We start from the raw sequence: 17,626 nt of genomic DNA, 5'->3' as shown, positions 1-17,626 counted from the left end.
TACTTTTGCCTGGTTTTATATCATTCCAATTGCCTGATTTAACTATAGTATCCATTCATTGCATTACAAATTAATTTTATGAAACAGATTTCTAAAACTGAAAAATTTTGTTCAGAAAAATATAGCAGAGGAGATTTGCCATCAGAGCTCACTTGTTGCTTGTGTGTTTTGTCTTTGTTTTGCCCTATATCAATTATATTTCATGGTAGCTTACAATCATAAAAGAACACAATAAAAATAAGTACGTTCAATAAAAGTACAATAAGGGAGCAATCCTATGGCCGACCTTCCCCCCCTCCCACACTGCCTTGCAGGCAGCTCGGAAGAGGAGCACAGAGTGGCAAAAATGGCACATTCCAGGGGGCGTTCCAGGGTGGAGAAGGCAGAAATGCTGGTACAACATATCCTATGTGTCGTCCGGCAGCTGCTTCCTCCGCTTTGCCATCCCGCAGCTAGATAGCCAAAATCAGCTGTCTAGCTGCAAACGCAGGGCGGCTGAAGCACTGACGGGATGATCCCCTCCGCATTTCTGATGTCGTGAATTGGATAGGCGGCCACCTCCGAGTTTTGATGCGGCCGCCTAGCCTCATAGGATTGCACCCTTTAATACTTATATGAAGATTTTTGTTATGTAGCCTTTATGACTGCACTAAAAACAAACAGCATGGAGCGTGATATTAAAACAACAACAACAAAATAAGCAGGACCAGATTAAGGGATCTGTTTTATGACTTTTAATTTTGGTCTTTAGTCAGGAGCTACTATTAGCTTCCAACATTCAGATTTGTGGCCTACTTTGAGCCTTCAGGGTAGGATGGACCATAACTTCAAATAGATTTTTCTCTCCAAGATATCAGAAATGAGATATTCGGCAGGGTGGGGTTGATGTGAAAGCAGAGCAAATTGATATCACAGCACTTGGGGCTAAGAGATCATTTTTCCTAAGGTCAGAGTAGCTGGCTTGTTTTTCACATTTAGTAGGAGCTACACTCCCCCCCCCCATTTCGAGCCCTCTTTTGTTTTACTAAATGTTTTCCATGGCCTTCAGTTACCTTGTTCCATATTGCACGGACGTGGCAAGGTTTTGATCGTGGGAACTCTTTTCACAGAGCCATTTTCAGACTTTTGCACTCAGTATGCAAAGATCTGACTGGAAGCCATGCCTATGGGAATGTTGCGGGTAGGGCTTACTTATGCATCCCCAACCTCCTTCCCACTTTAGCCTGACATACATACCAGCAAATGCTTGCACGGGGCTCTTTTCTCCAGTTCTACAACTGTCACCCAACCAACTTTTCTTCCTTTGCTCTCCATATTCCATGCCCCTCCCTTCACCAATCCAGTGTTCTATGCCTTTGCAGGAGCAGGTATTGCAATGCCTGCAGAAGACATGCTGGGCATGAGCTTCTCCAAAGCCTATGGAACATGTGGCCAACATAATTTGAAATAGTCTGAAACAACATGATTTTACAACTGTATGCTAGTCTTGGGCTCTGTTTGCTGTTTCCATCTCAGCCGATAATACAGCAAGGCAGCTAACCAGCTATACTTGTGTTTTGCTATTAAACTATTTTTGTTTTCTTCTTCCTCTATAATAAACTGCCTTTATTTTAATAAGCATTTTGTTAAAAGCCCAGATGTGTCTGTTTGCACCTACAGTTTTTACAAAAGAACTTGCCCGGTGTTTTGGTTACTAATTTTTGGATAAGTGCTTCATGTCCAGAGCAAAGGGAACCTAGAACCTTTGTTGTTACTTTGGGCCTTAATGTTAGATAAAAAGTTCTTGCTTCCGGTTTAGAAGAAAAGGATGCCAGGCAGGCAGCAGTGGATCCAACACTATTTTATTGAAACGTTTTGCAAAACGGGTGCAGAGCAGTCTGGACCCCGAGACACGTGTGCAAAAGCCTTTTATACCATATCACTTCTATTGTTCTTGCCAGTAACCAATGAAACAGTCAGTACATCAGCTTACCAAGTCAATAGCCAATAAACAATCAGTATCAGCTTACCAAGCCGTTAGTCATGAGCGCGTCATTATGGTTCTCCTTTTGGCTCCGCCCACATTTTTCCCGCCACTCAGGCTCCTACGTAACTGAGGCACCAACGGTTATGGAGTCTCTTTTTCTAACAATTCCCTCCTTTAAATCTTTACTCATGTCTTAAAGCGTTTAAAACGGAGCCTCTTTATTGGTACAATAAAGCAAGAGCATCTGTTTTGACAGAGCGGTTTCTATCAATCGCTGGGATAAGCCTCTGACACAGGGGATAATGCAGCAACCAAATAATACCAGAACTCTTACTACCACTACAAGCGAGATAAGGATTGAGGCTGCTAGGTGTTTCCATTTTCTAAACCACTTTTCTAACCAGGCGGTCACGGGGTTGTTAATTTCTGAATTCTCAGCTAACTCCGCGGATAAGGCGGTGAGGCTCCGCAAGGCCCTTGTTACTGTGCTGTCTGGGGCAGTGTTGTTAGGGATGAAGGTGCAACATCGCCCACCTAGCATAACACATACCCCTCCTTTTTCTGCTAACATCATATCAAGAACACGCCGATTTTCCTAGGCCATTTGGCTAGTGGCATCTAGTTGCTCAGCCAATCCCTTTACAGCATCACGGGTATAGTTTATTGAGAGTCTGGCACTCCTCTTCTCCCCATGCGTTAGGGTGCTGGAACAAATGGATCACACAGGTGAGGAGGGAGGGAGTGTCCCATCCCAGAGGAAAAGGCAGTACCCTTGACCGATCTTCCTGCAGCACAAATAAAACAGTCAGACTTATTTAAGGAATTCGCGGTGTACTTTACCCATTCTAGCCACACATTATCAGTTTCTTCTGTTATTGGGACCCCTAATCTGGCTTTCCAGGGACGCTTTTCTACCTCAGGAATTTGCACCAAAGGTGGTTTGGGAGACGCAGGTGGTCGAGGGTCTCTTTTGACGGGGATTAGTTTACCTTCTTTTTCTTTTGCCTTCCGTATTTTGACGGTTTGGTGAACCTGTGATGGACTCCACTCACCTAACCCCCATTGAGGAATAGTCCTCACACTCCCTGGTTCTGGTAGCTCCCCTCTGCGGAGGCAAACTGTGCTACTTACTGGTAGAGTGCCTCTCTTTTCACCAGTGTAAAGTGGCTTAATCAATTGTACTTTATTATTTACCCCTATTACAAGTGGTGGATTTCTTGGACTTATAGTACTCCGCTCCCAAAGAGGACCTATAGAATGCCTCTCTCCAGTGCCCATTTTCTTGGCAACAGTTCCTTGTTGCCCCGGCTGTTATGCAGGAGAGCAACATCAGGATCCATAGCCACTTTATTTTAACAATAGTGGTTATGTTATCAAGCCCAATTGAGTCGGATCCTGGCCTTTTTTAGGTGCCGAGATTTATAAACAAGAGGCAATTGTGGCTCCTGGATGGCTTCTTCGCCTGTGTCCCTGGCAGCTTCCAGTGGGGTGCCAGGGAGCAGAGGACCGTTGCCCGTGTCCTCCTGTTCTCTCCGGGTGACAGGACGAGGCAGGGGTCGTCTGAATGGCTCCAATTGACTGCAATGTGTCTATTTGCTAGAACCTACAAGTTTTATACATGAATGGTTGGTTGGTCCCACTAGGTAGGGCCCTTCCCACCCTTCCTTTAAAGCTTCTTTATTTTACTTTTTCAGCAATACTTCATCTCCCGGTTGGAAGAGATGGATGGGGGCATCCAGCGGCAATCTCTGGAACGGGACAGAGTAGGCTCGTAGCTGTGAAAGAACAGACTGTAGAGAAGTCAACTGGCCCCTTAACATTTGATCTCCCATTTGACCTCCTCCCTCTTTCTGCAGTGTACCTGAGGCGGGAATCCAAACATTCGCTCAAAGGGGGACAGCTTTATGTCTTTTCTTGGCATTTTTCGAAACTTTGTTAGGGCTATTGGCAGAGCCTCAACCCAAGTGAGTCTTACCCCTTGCTGGAACTTGGTTAGAGTCTCCTTGAGACTCTGATTGGTTTTTTCAACCTGCCCACTCGCCTGGGGTCTCCAGGGGCAGTGTAAGTGCCACTCTACCCCCAGGGCTCATGCCAACCCTTGCGTAACAGCTGAGGTGAAATGTGAGCCCTGGTCGGATTCTATAACTTCAGGCAAGGAGAACCGGGGCACCACCTCCTGTAACAACTTAGCAACTACAGTTTTTGCTTGACAGTTTCTGCATGGGAACGCTTCTACCCACCCTGTCACTATTACAAGCAAATACCTGTAACCCCTACACGGTGGCATTTCAGCAAAATCAATCTGTACCCTCTGGAAGGGATAGTACGCGCCCATGGTCGCCCTCCTTTTGGTGGAGGGGGTGCCCTGGGGGAGTTAGTTTTCTGGCAGACCTCGCAGGTTGTGGCTAGTCAATAGGCGCGTACAGTTAGGCCAGGAGAGACAAATAGCCTCTTGCAATAGTCCATCATGGGTGATGCCCCAGGGTGTCTAAGAGAATGATGCACTTGTTCTAGGATAGCTCCCTGCAGGGTCTGCGGGAGAAACAGTCTTCCATCCGTCATCTGGATCCATTTATCGTCGCGGGGACTCACTTCTGAATGTCCCTTGGATTCCTTCCTTGGCTGCTCTCTTTGCGGCCTCATCTGCCCTTTGATTTCCCCGCTTCCACTTTTCTTCTCTCTCCCTTCCATGGGCTCGGACGTGGATAACAGCTACTTGCAAGGGTAGTTGGAGGGCATCTAGAAGGTCCACTATTAAGCCGCCATTGGCTACCGGGGATCCATTTGCTGTAAGGAATCCCCTCTCCTTCTACAGTTGTCTGTGAGCATGCACAACGGCAAAGGCGTTTTTGCTGTCGGTGTACTCGCTTCCCTTTGCCTGCCTGCAGGGCTCTTGTTAAGGCTACCAACTCAGCGGATTGGGCGGAGAAATGAGGAGGCAGTCATTCTTCGTGTACACTCTCGTCTTGGGTAACGACAGCTGCTCCCGTGTAACGCTTTCCATCTAACATGTAACTAGTAGGGATGCACGAAAGTCACTTACCTGGTCTCACAGCTTGCTTCGCGGTGGGGGGGAGGCGCTTCACTGCTCCCCCCGAAGTTCAGGCCGGGGGGGGGGAGGCTTCCCTCCTCACCCAGCCGAAATTCAGGCCGGGGGGGAGGCTTCCCGCTTCGCCCGGCCGAAATTCAGGCCGGGGAGAAGCGCCCCGTCTCCCCGGCCGCGAACTTCAAAAGAAAAAAAAAACGCCCCTGTGATAGGCTACGTAACGATTAACGTAGCCTATCACGGCTAGATCTGCAAAGTCAGCCGTGATAGGCTACGTTAATCGTCACGTAGCCTATCACGGGTGAGTTTGAAAGAAAAAAAAACGCGTACACAAATGGCAGCCCCCATAGGGAGCCGCCATTCGCGTTCCTTATTTGGTCCCTGTAGTCTACGTAAAGATTTACGTAGACTACGGCGAAAATAAGGGCAACACTATTTGCGTTGTCCTTATTTTCGCCGTAGTCTACGTAAATCTTTACGTAGACTACAGGGACCAAATAAGGAACGCGAATGGCGGCTCCCTATGGGGGCCACCATTAGCCGTACGCGCTTTTTTTTTTTTTAAGTCACCCGTGATAGGCTACGTGACGATTAACGTAGCCTATCACGGCTGAGTTTGCAAATCTAGCCGTAATAGGCTACGTTAATCATTACGTAGCCTATCACAGGGGCGTTTTGTTTTTTTTTTACTTTTCTTATAATGGCGGCAGCGGCAGCCGGTCGAAAGACCGGCTGCCGCCCCCGCCCCTGACGAAGACCTGCCGAACCGCCGCCGGGACCCGCCGCCAGGAGGGACATTTGTGAAAGGTAAGTCCCATACCGGGGCGGGGGGCGGAGAATTTCTCCCCGAACAACCTTCAGAGGACCGAATGCGTTGGCACTTGGCCCCCCGAAGTTTCGGGGAGAAATTCTCCCCCATCCCTAGTAACTAGACCCGTCTACAAACAGATCTTCGGCTCCCTCTATTGGTTCATCTTCAAGATCTGGCTGGCCTTTGGTGTCTAGGTCTAGTACTTCGAGGCAATCATGATCTGGGAGCCCCGGTCTACTTTTGCCCTGTATTGTCAGCAGCAGTGTGGCGATATCGACTTGGATTTGGTATGGCCAGGGCAGGTGGCGACACAAGGGCAGCTTTGAGACTGAGGAAAGACTTATTTATTTCTTTTTAGTCCATTTTCATTTATTTAATTTATCTTTTTGCAGCGCCTCATATAGCGGTCGCGCCGTCTCCCCATCCATGTAGACAAAAGGGTGGGCAGCTGGCTGGGGTTGAGGCACATGGAGATCCACCCAGGAGGAGATTTTACATCTCACAGAGTTGCGTTAGGGCAGGGCCCCTAGAGGTCTTCATCACCAATGCCCTCAAAGGCGTAGTTGCCATGGAAGTTGTTGGCCCCAATGTCAGCAGAAGAGCTGGAATGGCTGATGGCACTCAGACTGATGGAGCCCAGTTTGCTTGAGACCTTTGCAATAGACTCCCTGCTTGCATCAGGAGAATCCAAAAGAGGGGGAGCCTTTACTGCTTGCTGGCTGCTTAGTCAATAAGTCCCTTCTTAACAATGCCACCGGACAGGAGGGGGTACAGACAAACGCGTGTTTTAGGTGTGTTTTCCTAACCTTGGTGAGCAAGGGATGAGAGAGGGGCACTCGGGTTGCCCTTCCCTCGACCCCCATTATGGTGGTAGATCCCCCACTTCCCGTTGGTAGTCTGCTAAGGGGGAGAATGGACAAGGCGGCCCCTGTATCTACAAGGGCATCGTAGGAGCGGCCCCCAACTTTAATTTTGACCATGGGGTCCCCTCTTGCCTCGGAGACGGCCAAGAGGGGGCCGGGCCCCTGTCTGTCCTAATTTCTTGTTCATACAATACTCTTTGCTCTTCCCCTCTACTTTCTTTCTCTTTCTGTTTTAGGGCTTCACAGTCTCGCTTTCAGTGTCCAATCTTTTTATAGAAGGCACTGATCTTTTCCTAAGGGAGGCCCTTTTCTGTTCCCCTTTCCACCCTTCTTAACCCCTCCTTGCTCTGGCCTGAGAACAGTAGCGAGGAGTTTTGCTTGCCTCTTGTCTTTCATAAACTTTCTGAACTACCTCTAGTAAAACACTTAGGTCAGCCGCCAATCCTTTCTCAACCTTCTGCAACTTCTTTCTGATGTCTTGGCAACTATTTCCCACGAACTGAGTCGTGAGAATCCTTAAATTATTTGGGTCATTCAAGTCAACATCAGTATACTTGGCGAAGGCTTCCTTTAGCCTTTGGAGGAACACAGCAGGAGGCTCGTTTTTGTCTTGTTTTAAAGTCAGAGCTTTTTGCAAATTGGGGGCCCTCCGCGCAGCTTGTCTCATGCCTGCTAAAATGAGCTGAAAATACGGCATGCCTCTGCCTTTGTGCAGCGGTGGCTAGTCTCCGATCAGGCTGTCTTAAAGGCAACACCGCTGCTATCTCATCTTCGGTCACAAGGGGAGCTCCTCCCTAAGCTTGGCGCGCATGCCGGCAAGAATAGTCGGTTTCTGACTAAGGAAACAAGTGTTTAACAACATCTGTGTGTCGTCCCAGGTAGAATTGTGTGTAAGCCTCACATTTTCTATTAAGGACAACAATGGACCGGGGTCCTCCTCAAAGGGAGGATTGAACTGTTTCCAATTGTACAAATCAGATGTCGTAAAGGGAACGTAAACAAACATTGTCCCCTGTGGGTGTTGGGCGGTAGGATCGGGGACCTCTCTAATACGGAAAGTCAATTTTACTGGTGGCTGAGGGTCCTTTCGTAAATTGTAATTAGGCCCTCCTTTGGTTTCCCCCTCTTTATCAGGCGCCTTTTCCTGGGTTCGAGGCCCCCAAGCACCCTTCATCTCTTTAAAATCTTTCTCGAGGGCGTCCAAACAATCTTGGAGAGTGTCCTCGAACTCAGTCATAGACCCAATCTTGGGAATTTTTAACGGTTGCAACTCTTGGGCAGGCTCCCTTGGGGGAAATGGAGGCTGGGGCGGGCATGGTCCCCTCATGACAGCCGTCCCGTAGGGAGGAGGAAGCAACGGATCCTCAGGGGCCGTAGCTACCACCCTAGGTGTTCCCTTCCTCGTCAATTTTTTTCTCAGTTATCAAAGGGAGGGCCAAGGACATACATTTAACTACCCACAGGGCGGGCCTGCCGCCGAGGGGTACGCAAGTTGCCCATGAATCAATATAGGGGAACTGATCCCAACTTCCCCTTTGCGTTACTATTATGCGCACAGCAGATACCAGGGTTGGGTCAAAAGACCCCTCGGGTAGCCATTTGGGTTCTAATACCGGCCATTCCCGGGCACAAAGAAGGACAAGTCGATCCGTCATCTTAGTTCCATAATCCTGCTTAAAATGTGACCAGTTGCGCAAACAACACTCCAAGGGCGTATGGGACTCTTCCGTGAGCCTCGATTGGGACCCGCCCATGACGGTGGGATTTCACTCAACAAATCTCGCGCTTTGCCCTCCTCTGACCCAGCCTGTCGCCGAGACAAGGAAATGCAGATCGGGGCTCCTCACTCGCTTCGCCCGTAGGCATCTCACACAATCACAAACACACCACCGTCCCGCGTGTGTCCCCTAAAGTAAGCTGTTTCACTTACCCCGAGGCCTCCTCTGTCCCGCCCGCAGCCGCGTCCAGCTGCCTATTGATCCACTGCCGGTGCCAAAAAGGAGTGATCACGTCTCCCTCTCTCTCTGGCGTTGGTCCCCAAGCGCCTCTGCCACCGCCGTCATGAGGAGAAGGCAGTGTAAAACAACCGCCTGTGGCCACTTCTCCTTCGCGGACCCTCAGCTCAGCGCGAAGGGGACGCGCCCTGAAGCAGGATCCGAGTCACGGCACCAAATTGTTAGATAAAAAGTTCTTGCTTCCGGTTTAGAAGAAAAGGATGCCAGGCAGGCAGCAGTGGATCCAACACTATTTTATTGAAACATTTTGCAAAACAGGTGCAGAGCAGTCTGGACCCCGAGACACGTGTGCAAAAGCCTTTTATACCATATCACTTCTATTGTTCTTGCGAGTAACCAATGAAACAGTCAGTACATCAGCTTACCAAGTCAATAGCCAATAAACAGTCAGTATCAGCTTACCAAGCCGTTAGTCATGAGCGCGTCATTATGGTTCTCCTTTTGGCTCCGCCCACATTTTTCCCGCCACTCGGGCTCCTACGTAACTGAGGCACCAACGGTTATGGAGTCTCTTTTTCTAACATTAAGACTATACTTTTCCATTAGTCCTTGCAATTGAGGCTTGAACTACATAGTCACTCCCACACAAATTCAACAGTGAACTTAAAAACAGTACAAAACAGAGAGGAAATGTTACAGATATGTCTTTGGAACATGAGCAGCTAGGCCAGCATTCCCCAGTCTGGTGGCCACTAGATCACCTGGAGCTGATGGGAGTTGAAGTACAAATCATCTGAAGGGCACCAAGCTGGGGAAGACTGAACAAGGCTAATTGGGGTAAGCAGCACCTCATCATTACCGTGTGTGTGTGTGTGTTTGTGTGTGTGTCAGACAGACAGACAGACAGACAGGATGGCTGTTTCCATCCAAGTAGGTGAAAATAAGTACCTAATCTGTGGGGTTGGAATTGGCTGTCAGTGGCTGGATCTTTTTTGTATAATAACTACATATACTTTGTGCCTTAAGCTCCAGTAGCCTCTAGCCATGTGCAGACTGGCATTTTATGAATGCTATTACAATACCAAATGCAAGTCATTACTAACAGGTTTGGCCTTGGGTTTGCCTTTCAACATAATCCGTATATTTTGTACAGCCGTTGGCACTGTTTACTCATGAGAATACTTTTTTCAGTGTCAGATAGCACGATCCTATGCATGTCTACTCAGAAATAAGTCACATTGTGTTCAATGAGGCTTACTCCAAGATAAGTATAAATAGGATTGTAGCCCTAAGGTATATTTCTTTAAATGCCTTTTTCTTGAGAGTAATTCAATGTCTTTTTTTTAGAGTTGTTCTACATCATATACATCTGGAGTAGGTTTAATATCAGGAGTAATTAAAAGTAAATACGTCTTAAATGTAAAAATCTGGTTAGAGGAATGTACCAAATTCTAGTTGTCATTTGGCTAAAAAAAAACCCATGCTGTTGTCAGAGGCAATTGTTTTATGTAAAATACAAATGATTAAACTATGGTTTCTCTTCTGAGTCACCTAGTCTCTTCTGGGATCATGTGTCAATCTGGGCATAAAATAAAATGTGTCAACATTTTAGTTAACATGGTGCTTTATTTAAAATTGAATTTTCTAAGAAAGGAATGTCTATGTCAATAAAAACAAGTAAGAACTAGATTGTATCAGGCCAGCATAACATCATGTCTTGCCAATTCACACAATTATATGCGCTGCTGTGTTACACATCTCTGGCCTAACCACACTTAAGCCTCATAATTTCAGTGTTTGTTTGAGAACTTGCAATTTTGTATTCTAGATCTAGAATATAAAGGCCTTTATCACTTTTATGGGAGGAAAATCCACTGAGATCATGTTTCGGGCTCTCCCATTTTTATGTATGATTAGTGCTGAATGATCAAAGTGCACTCTACTGAACTTGAATGGTAATGCGCTCATACTGTGAGGCTGCTGAGAAGTCATGTGATTTTTAATCTGTTCCTTTGTAGTATGAATGGCATTCTTATCAATGGTCTGAGCTTTCCTTTCATGGCTGTTCAGTAGCCTGATGGACACTGGTTTAGTAAGCAGGCTAAATTGCAAATCCCCTTAGGGGAACAGACTTGTCATTAGTTGCTTTTCATGTACTATGCACATTACTAGGTTTTTCACAATATTATTTATTGTGAAAATAAATTAAGACATAATCTTAATTAAGATTTTGATAATCATGATCTTAATTAAGACATAATCTTAATTATGCCGCCTAACAACGATACTTCTTTTGTGGAGCCATATTGGCAACAGTGACTTAACATTTCCATCATTTTTTCATTCTACCTGGGTTGTTGGTCTACTTTCTTTTTCTTCCTTTCCTGTTATTCTTACACACGAGAAGAGCAGATATAATTTTTGGCAAAGGACAGAAAATCAATACGATGCCTAGAATGCTCTCTTTTTTTCTAAGCAGCCTGTTCCTTACAATATGGACCCTGTTCCAGTACATTCAGGGGTACCCAAACTTTTTGAATTGGTGGACACATTTGGAATTTTGAGAGTGTCATGGGCACTCTCAAGAAGTTATGGGGGCACCTTTTCTATTCATAAAATGGCTGCAATGGTGGGTATGGCCAGTAACAGAACACTCATTTCCCAGAAGCCAAACTGGTGAGATGGAGGGCACAGTCCTATAGGGATATTTGGCCACCTCAGAACTTGGAGGTGGCTGACTAACCAATGTAGGGTGGGCAGAGTGCGGAAGGGATCTTCTCCTCCGCACTCTATCCACCCTGCATTTGTGGCTAGACAGCCGATCTTGGCTGTCTAGCTAGGATACCTCAGAGCAGTGGGGGTGGGGGAGGCCAGAGGCTGCATAGGAAGTGTCATAACTAGATCCATTTCAGTCAGGCTTCAGGCCTGGTTTTGGAACGGAAACTGCCTTGGTCGCCCTGTGGGATGACTTCTGCTGGGAGAGAGACAGGGGGAGAGCAAGCCTGTTGATTCTCCTGGGCCTCTCAGAGGCTTTCGATACCATCAACCATGGTATCCTTCTGGATAGGTTGTCTGGGTTGGGAGTTGGAGGCACTGCACTGCAATGGTTGTGCTCCTACTTGGATGGCCAATTCCAGAAGGTGGTGCTGGGGGATTATTGCCCTGTGCCATGGCAATTGTGCCATGGGGTTCCACAGGGCTCTATTTTATCCCCTATGCTGTTCAACATCTGCATGAAACTGCTGGGGGAGGTTATCCAGAGGTGTGGGCTGAGGTGCCATCAATATGCGGATGACACCCAGCTCTTTCTCTCTTTCCCATCAAACCCAGGTGAGGCAGTGGCTGTTCTGAATCAGTGCCTGGGCTGGATGAGGGCCAATAAACTAAAACTCAATCCAGACAAGATGGAGGTACTGTTAGTGGGTGGTTCGTCTGCCCGGCTAGGTGATATTCAACCTGTTCTGGATGGGGCTGTACTCACCCTAAAGGATCACGTTCGTAGTTTGCAGGTGCTCTTGGATCCAGAACTGTCACTTGAGGCACAGGTGAACTCAGTGGCACAGAGCACTTCTTATCAGCTTAGGCTGGTATACCAACTACACCCTTATCTGGACAGAGATAGCCTAGCTACAGTTATCCATGCTCTGATAACCTCTCATCTAGATTACTACAATGCTTTATATGTGGGGCTGCCTTTGAAAACGCTCTAGAAACTTCAGCTGGTCCAAAATAGGTCAGTAAGATTGTTAACAGGGACCGGCCAAGGAGATCCCTTCCAGCTGCACTGGCTTCCAGTCCATTTCCGGGCCCCATTCAGAGTGCTGGTATTAACATGCAAAGCCCTTAACGGCTTGGGGCCAGGTTAACTGAAGGATTGCCTCCTCTCATATGTGCCTGCCCAGGCCCTAAGATCATCCTCAACGGTCCTTCTCCATGAGCCCCTGCCAAAGGAAGTGCAGTGGGTGGCTACCAGGAGGAGGGCCTTTTCAGCTGTGGCCCCCCAGCTCTGGAATGAGCTCCCTAGAGAGGTTTTCCTGGAACCTATGTTGTACTCCTTCCAGTGCCAGGTGAAAACCTTTTTATTCTCCCAGTGTTTTAGCATTTTAGCTCCCTAGTCTTTTAGCTTTGATGTCTAAAATCTGTATTTTAAATATCTGCATTACTGCTGGCTTTTATTCTGGTTGTGTTGTTATATTGTGGTTTTAATGCTTTTATATTTTATATTTTATTCTTCATTTTGGGGGGTTTAATTTTTGTGAACCTCCTAGAGCGGTATTTTTTTTTTAAGTATCACCTTTTAGATTTCCCACATATTTTGTAGTATGTTTTTACAAAATAGATTGCTAGTCCTGCATGTTTATTTTGACCCCAATAACAAGACCTGATTTGCTAATAGGGTGGCTTTCAGATGCCGAACTAACAAACCTGCCAAAACTCCTATCTAATTTCTCAAACACAGCAGCAATGGTATGGAATAGGAAAAAAGTTAACTGAAAAATTTCCATTTTTAAAAATGCATTGCTTCATAATACTAGTAACATAATGACTTTGTTCATACAGAACAGTAGGATTTGGTGACAAGTCATGGGTTAAGTAAACTGCAAATTGCAGAAGTACACGCTGCACATGAGCTGCTTCCAGTTTTCAGCAAGAACCTACAGATGCAGCATTTGTAAGTTGTTACTGTGACATCCAAACATGGGCACTTTGGGTTGTTTATGGGTTAAACAATCCTTAACCCAAGAACAAACCATAGGTTAACTTTTGGTTGCTTGATCCACAAACAGCCCAAAGTGCCCAGGTTCGGATACCATGGTCGTAGGTCATGGACAAATGCATCAGTTGTAGGTTGTTGCTGGAAGCAGCTTACAAGCAGCGTGCATGCCTGCAATTCATGAGTTAATTAACCCAAGATTTGCTGCTGAATGCCACCGTTTCGTGTGAACAGCCCCAACAAATGGATATAATACCAATCAAATTGGGCAGTTCCAAAGTTGTATGTCTTTCATGTAGATGTCAACCGAAAATGAACAAGCATGTAATTAGTACTGGAGTACATTTATCTATCTTAAGGAAATTTGAAGCTCAGTGGCCTTTAGGTTACTGAAGCTATGAAAAGTTCATGATTCTCTGCAAGGCATTGTTTAATTATCAGAAAAAAATGTTTTTAGAATTTGAATTATTGCACTGAAACATGCACTTAAATAGTCTGGAGAAATATCTAATTAATATTCACTGAATAATAGGATCTGTGTCAATGCTCTGTTAGAATTCCAAACCTGGTGGATGGGAATTCCTATTTTTATGTTGTAATGGCATCTAATAAATCAAACAAGGTCAAGAAACCAAGGTCAAGAATAAATCAAACAAGGTGATTTATTACACATATCAACATGGAAATTACTTAAACACTTTCATTTTAAATGTAAAAGGAAAAGAAAAGGGTAGTAGGAAGTAGCATGATAATCTTACAGGAGATCTGAAAAACAGGAAAATGTAATGTTAGTGGTATTGAAATGAACCTGTCTTTTAGAGTTCTCTAAACCACACATATTATAGTTCACAGAAGTAATTTCTAATGTATATATGTTAACTGACTGTTATACCTAATTATCATAATCTTAATCTCTTAGGATCTTTTCCAGAGAATTATAGCATTGCAAGATCCTTCCCCATTTCAGTAGCCGACGATTTTGAAAAGATTCCATTGGAAGACATTGATGCTGAGAATGGTTTGGAACTTGGATCAGGATCTATCAGTCAAAGAAGAAAACAAATACCCTTGGTATATAATATGTCTAAAGAAACTGAGCAATACCTGACTAGTGGATGGCTGACCCTTTTTGTTCCTTCTGTCTACGCACTAGTTGTCATACTGAGTCTTCCTCTGAACATCATGGCAATTCTTGTGTTCCTGATAAAATTGAAGGTGAAAAAGCCAGCTGTGGTCTACATGCTCAACCTGGCTTCTGCAGATGTACTCTTTGTGAGTGTGCTTCCTTTTAAGATTGTCTACCATTTCTCTGGAAACAACTGGGCATTTGGACCTGAAATGTGTAGTTTTGTCATTGCTACCTTCTACAGCAATATGTATTGCTCCATACTGCTGATGATGGTGATAAGCATCGATCGCTTCCTGGCAGTGGTGTACCCGATGCAGTCTCTGTCGTGGCGCACTTTAAGGCGTGCCTCTATGGTGTGTGTCGCCATCTGGCTTGTAGCCATAGCTGGGGTGATACCTCTGCTTACCAGTGACCTCACACGTGAAATACGTCACTTAAACATTACAACCTGTTATGACGTACTGGATGAAAAGTATCTTAAAGGATATTACCTTATTTTTTTCACTATTTTCTCTTCACTTTTCTTTTTTGTGCCACTAATTGTTTGTTCTGTTTGCTATGTCTGTATCATCTGGTGTCTTAGTTCTTCGAACATTGCTGCAAAGCAGAGTAAAAAGACACGGGCTTTACTCTTGTCTGTAGCTGTTTTCACTATTTTTATTATGTGTTTTGGTCCCACAAATGTTCTCTTGTTAGTTCATTACATCCATTTTTCTTACAAAAACTATGTGGGAGATATCTATTTTGTCTATCTTCTCTGTGTCTGTATTAGCAGTATAAGTTGCTGCATTGATCCTTTGATCTATTATTATGCCTCTTCTGAATGTCAACGACATCTTATCAATCTCTTGTGCTGCAAAGAGAGCTCTGAACCCTGCAGTAGTAGCACCAGTGACCAATTAATGACTAGGACCAGCCGAAGGGGAACTTGCACCAGTACGCTTGGTAACAGTGTCTACAGGAAGTTGTTAACATAATCTTTTCTGGACAAATGTACATTTTGTGCACTAATGCTTTATAGAGCTCTATTTTCAAGATATTGTACTGAAAAATATTAGCATGCACACATTTTTCAAATGATTAGTATATGTTCCTTACCATAATACCTGTCATTATGAGAGATGGAGTTTGAGAGGAAGGGAGAGCAAAGACCCTAAGGAGGATGGTTACAGTGTGTGCTCATATGTGTATGTGTGTGCACATCTGCATACACGCTTTATAGCCAAATATACATTGCATCTCTCTCTGTGGTTTCTCTGTTGGAAAGAGCAAGGCAACCACAGAGCTTTATTTTTATCATTGCAGGGTGAGATAAACCTATCCCTTATGACCCCAGTAATTTTGAGTGAAACCTGCTACTGTTTGCATAACCCTACCATCTCGCTGGCATAATGCAGGGGTGCACAAGCTTTTTGGCACGTGCACATACACACACTCATGCATGTTCTCGCACACACAGACAGACATTGGAACTGGAAGATAAGGGGAGGGTTCCTCTTGCTAGCACTAATGCTAGCAAGGAACCCTCTTCCTTACCTCTGATCTCTCAGCAGATATCGGAGTTAAGGAAAGGATTCCCTTCCTAGTGCTAGGAAGGGAAATCCGAAAGAGTGCTGCTACAGTTTTTTCGGTTGGTGACAGATGGGGGAGGGGGGCTTGGCAGACTGCCAGAAACAGCTTCGAGGGCTGCGGAACACACTTTTTGCACCCCGGCATAATGCCATCCTGGTTCTATTTTTGGTCATGCTGTTGCGAACTAGCTTTGTGATGGAATGTTTCAAACACCGGGTTTAATCTCATTGGATTCATCAAAAAACTTAGTAAGTTAGCTTAATTGAGGTGAAGTTTATGTTTTCACGGAGTACAAAAGGGGACATTAAGGAATGATAGCCATATATATGAATTTAAAATGGATATTTTAAATATGTATCTTCATTTTCATAAATATAGCATTCTAAATGTATGTTTTGCTACTTTGTGTGGATAATATAATGTATGTTTCACCAAATGGGAGATGAAAAATAACAGTGCAGTCCTATACATGTCTACTTAGAAGTAAGTACCATTGTGTTCCGTTGGGCTTATTTCAATTCAGCAGCCTGTAAGCTGAAAAGAAGTTATCTGCTTATAATGCAGGAGATGCTCACAACATACTAACACTTTCTTTGGGATGTATTGCATTACTCTTTGAAGTGCATTGTTTTCCATTGGTTTACTATTTAAAGTCACAAAGTGTGTTTAGTTGGTTTTGGTAAGGAAATGAAAACATGTTATAGGAGGAATCTGAAATTGACTTCCATTTTCTTTCCTGTTGGGTGAAATATACATCAAAATACACTTATGTAAAATAATGTAACTGTACTTTATGTAGCTACATATTTTCATTTTTATAGATGTACAAATATTAAAAATGTATAAATACTTTGCAGTCTTGTAAATAATATTGTAATATATTTCTGAATTAACCAAATAAATTACTCTGTAGTTTTGCTTTGTTAAACTATAATGCCAATGTTTCATATTTTATTTTCTTATTTTTGAAAACTGAATTAAACCCAGCTATTAATATATTTATGACCTGTATTTGGTTGATTCGTGTGTTAATCCATAATGCAAGTTTACCATATATATCTCCAGTCTGATATCTGTTCACTTAAAAATTATTGCTCTGAAACCAATACAACAGAACATTTGAGTTATTATATGGTTTTAAAAATCACTTTGCTTACATTGCACCTATTTCGTTATATTCACCTTCCATGCTTTTATGTCTTATGCCTTTTGGGGGATGCTGTGCTGAAATTTTTTTAACCATTCTCATTCAATTCGCTAGAAATCATTTTTGAAAAGAAATTCAAAGGAGAATAAAATGTTGGTGAAAATCTCATTAATTAGGTTTGGGGTTCTTATGCTTACTTTACTTATCAGGTGGCCAGTCATCTCTCTGGCAGCCTGTAGCCTCCTCAGCTTCCTGCACTTTAACTAAAGCTCTGGGGAAGACGTGCAGTAATAATTCCCATAGGGCTTTTTCAGAGGCCAATCTAAACAGAAATGCTTTGTGAAGCAATTTGGGCAAAATTCGCATTTTCATGGAATCAAATTAGCTCATTTCACGGTATGCGCAGTGCTGTATGCCTCCGCT

At 44.5% G+C, this 17,626-nt stretch overlaps 1 protein-coding gene across 1 annotated transcript in view; it reads left to right on the top strand.

Moving 5' to 3' along the window:
- LOC146352191 (proteinase-activated receptor 1-like) overlaps window positions 1–17,373 on the top strand; it is a 28,253-nt gene extending 10,880 nt beyond the window's left edge. Inside the window, exon 2 of the mRNA XM_084833432.1 lies at window positions 14,275–17,373. Coding sequence (XP_084689558.1) covers window positions 14,275–15,461 — 1,187 coding nt within the window. The 3' untranslated portion in view covers window positions 15,462–17,373. The remainder of the gene's footprint in view (window positions 1–14,274) is intronic.
- The last annotated feature ends 253 nt before the right edge of the window (window positions 17,374–17,626 follow it).

Source organism: Heloderma suspectum, chromosome 2 (assembly GCF_057233095.1).
Source record: "Heloderma suspectum isolate Gila_16-S chromosome 2, 16-S_ref, whole genome shotgun sequence".
In the NCBI taxonomy this organism is placed as follows: Eukaryota; Metazoa; Chordata; class Lepidosauria; order Squamata; family Helodermatidae; genus Heloderma; species Heloderma suspectum.
Note: the sequence above shows the minus strand (reverse complement) of the source record. Positions and strands in the feature narration are given on the sequence as shown.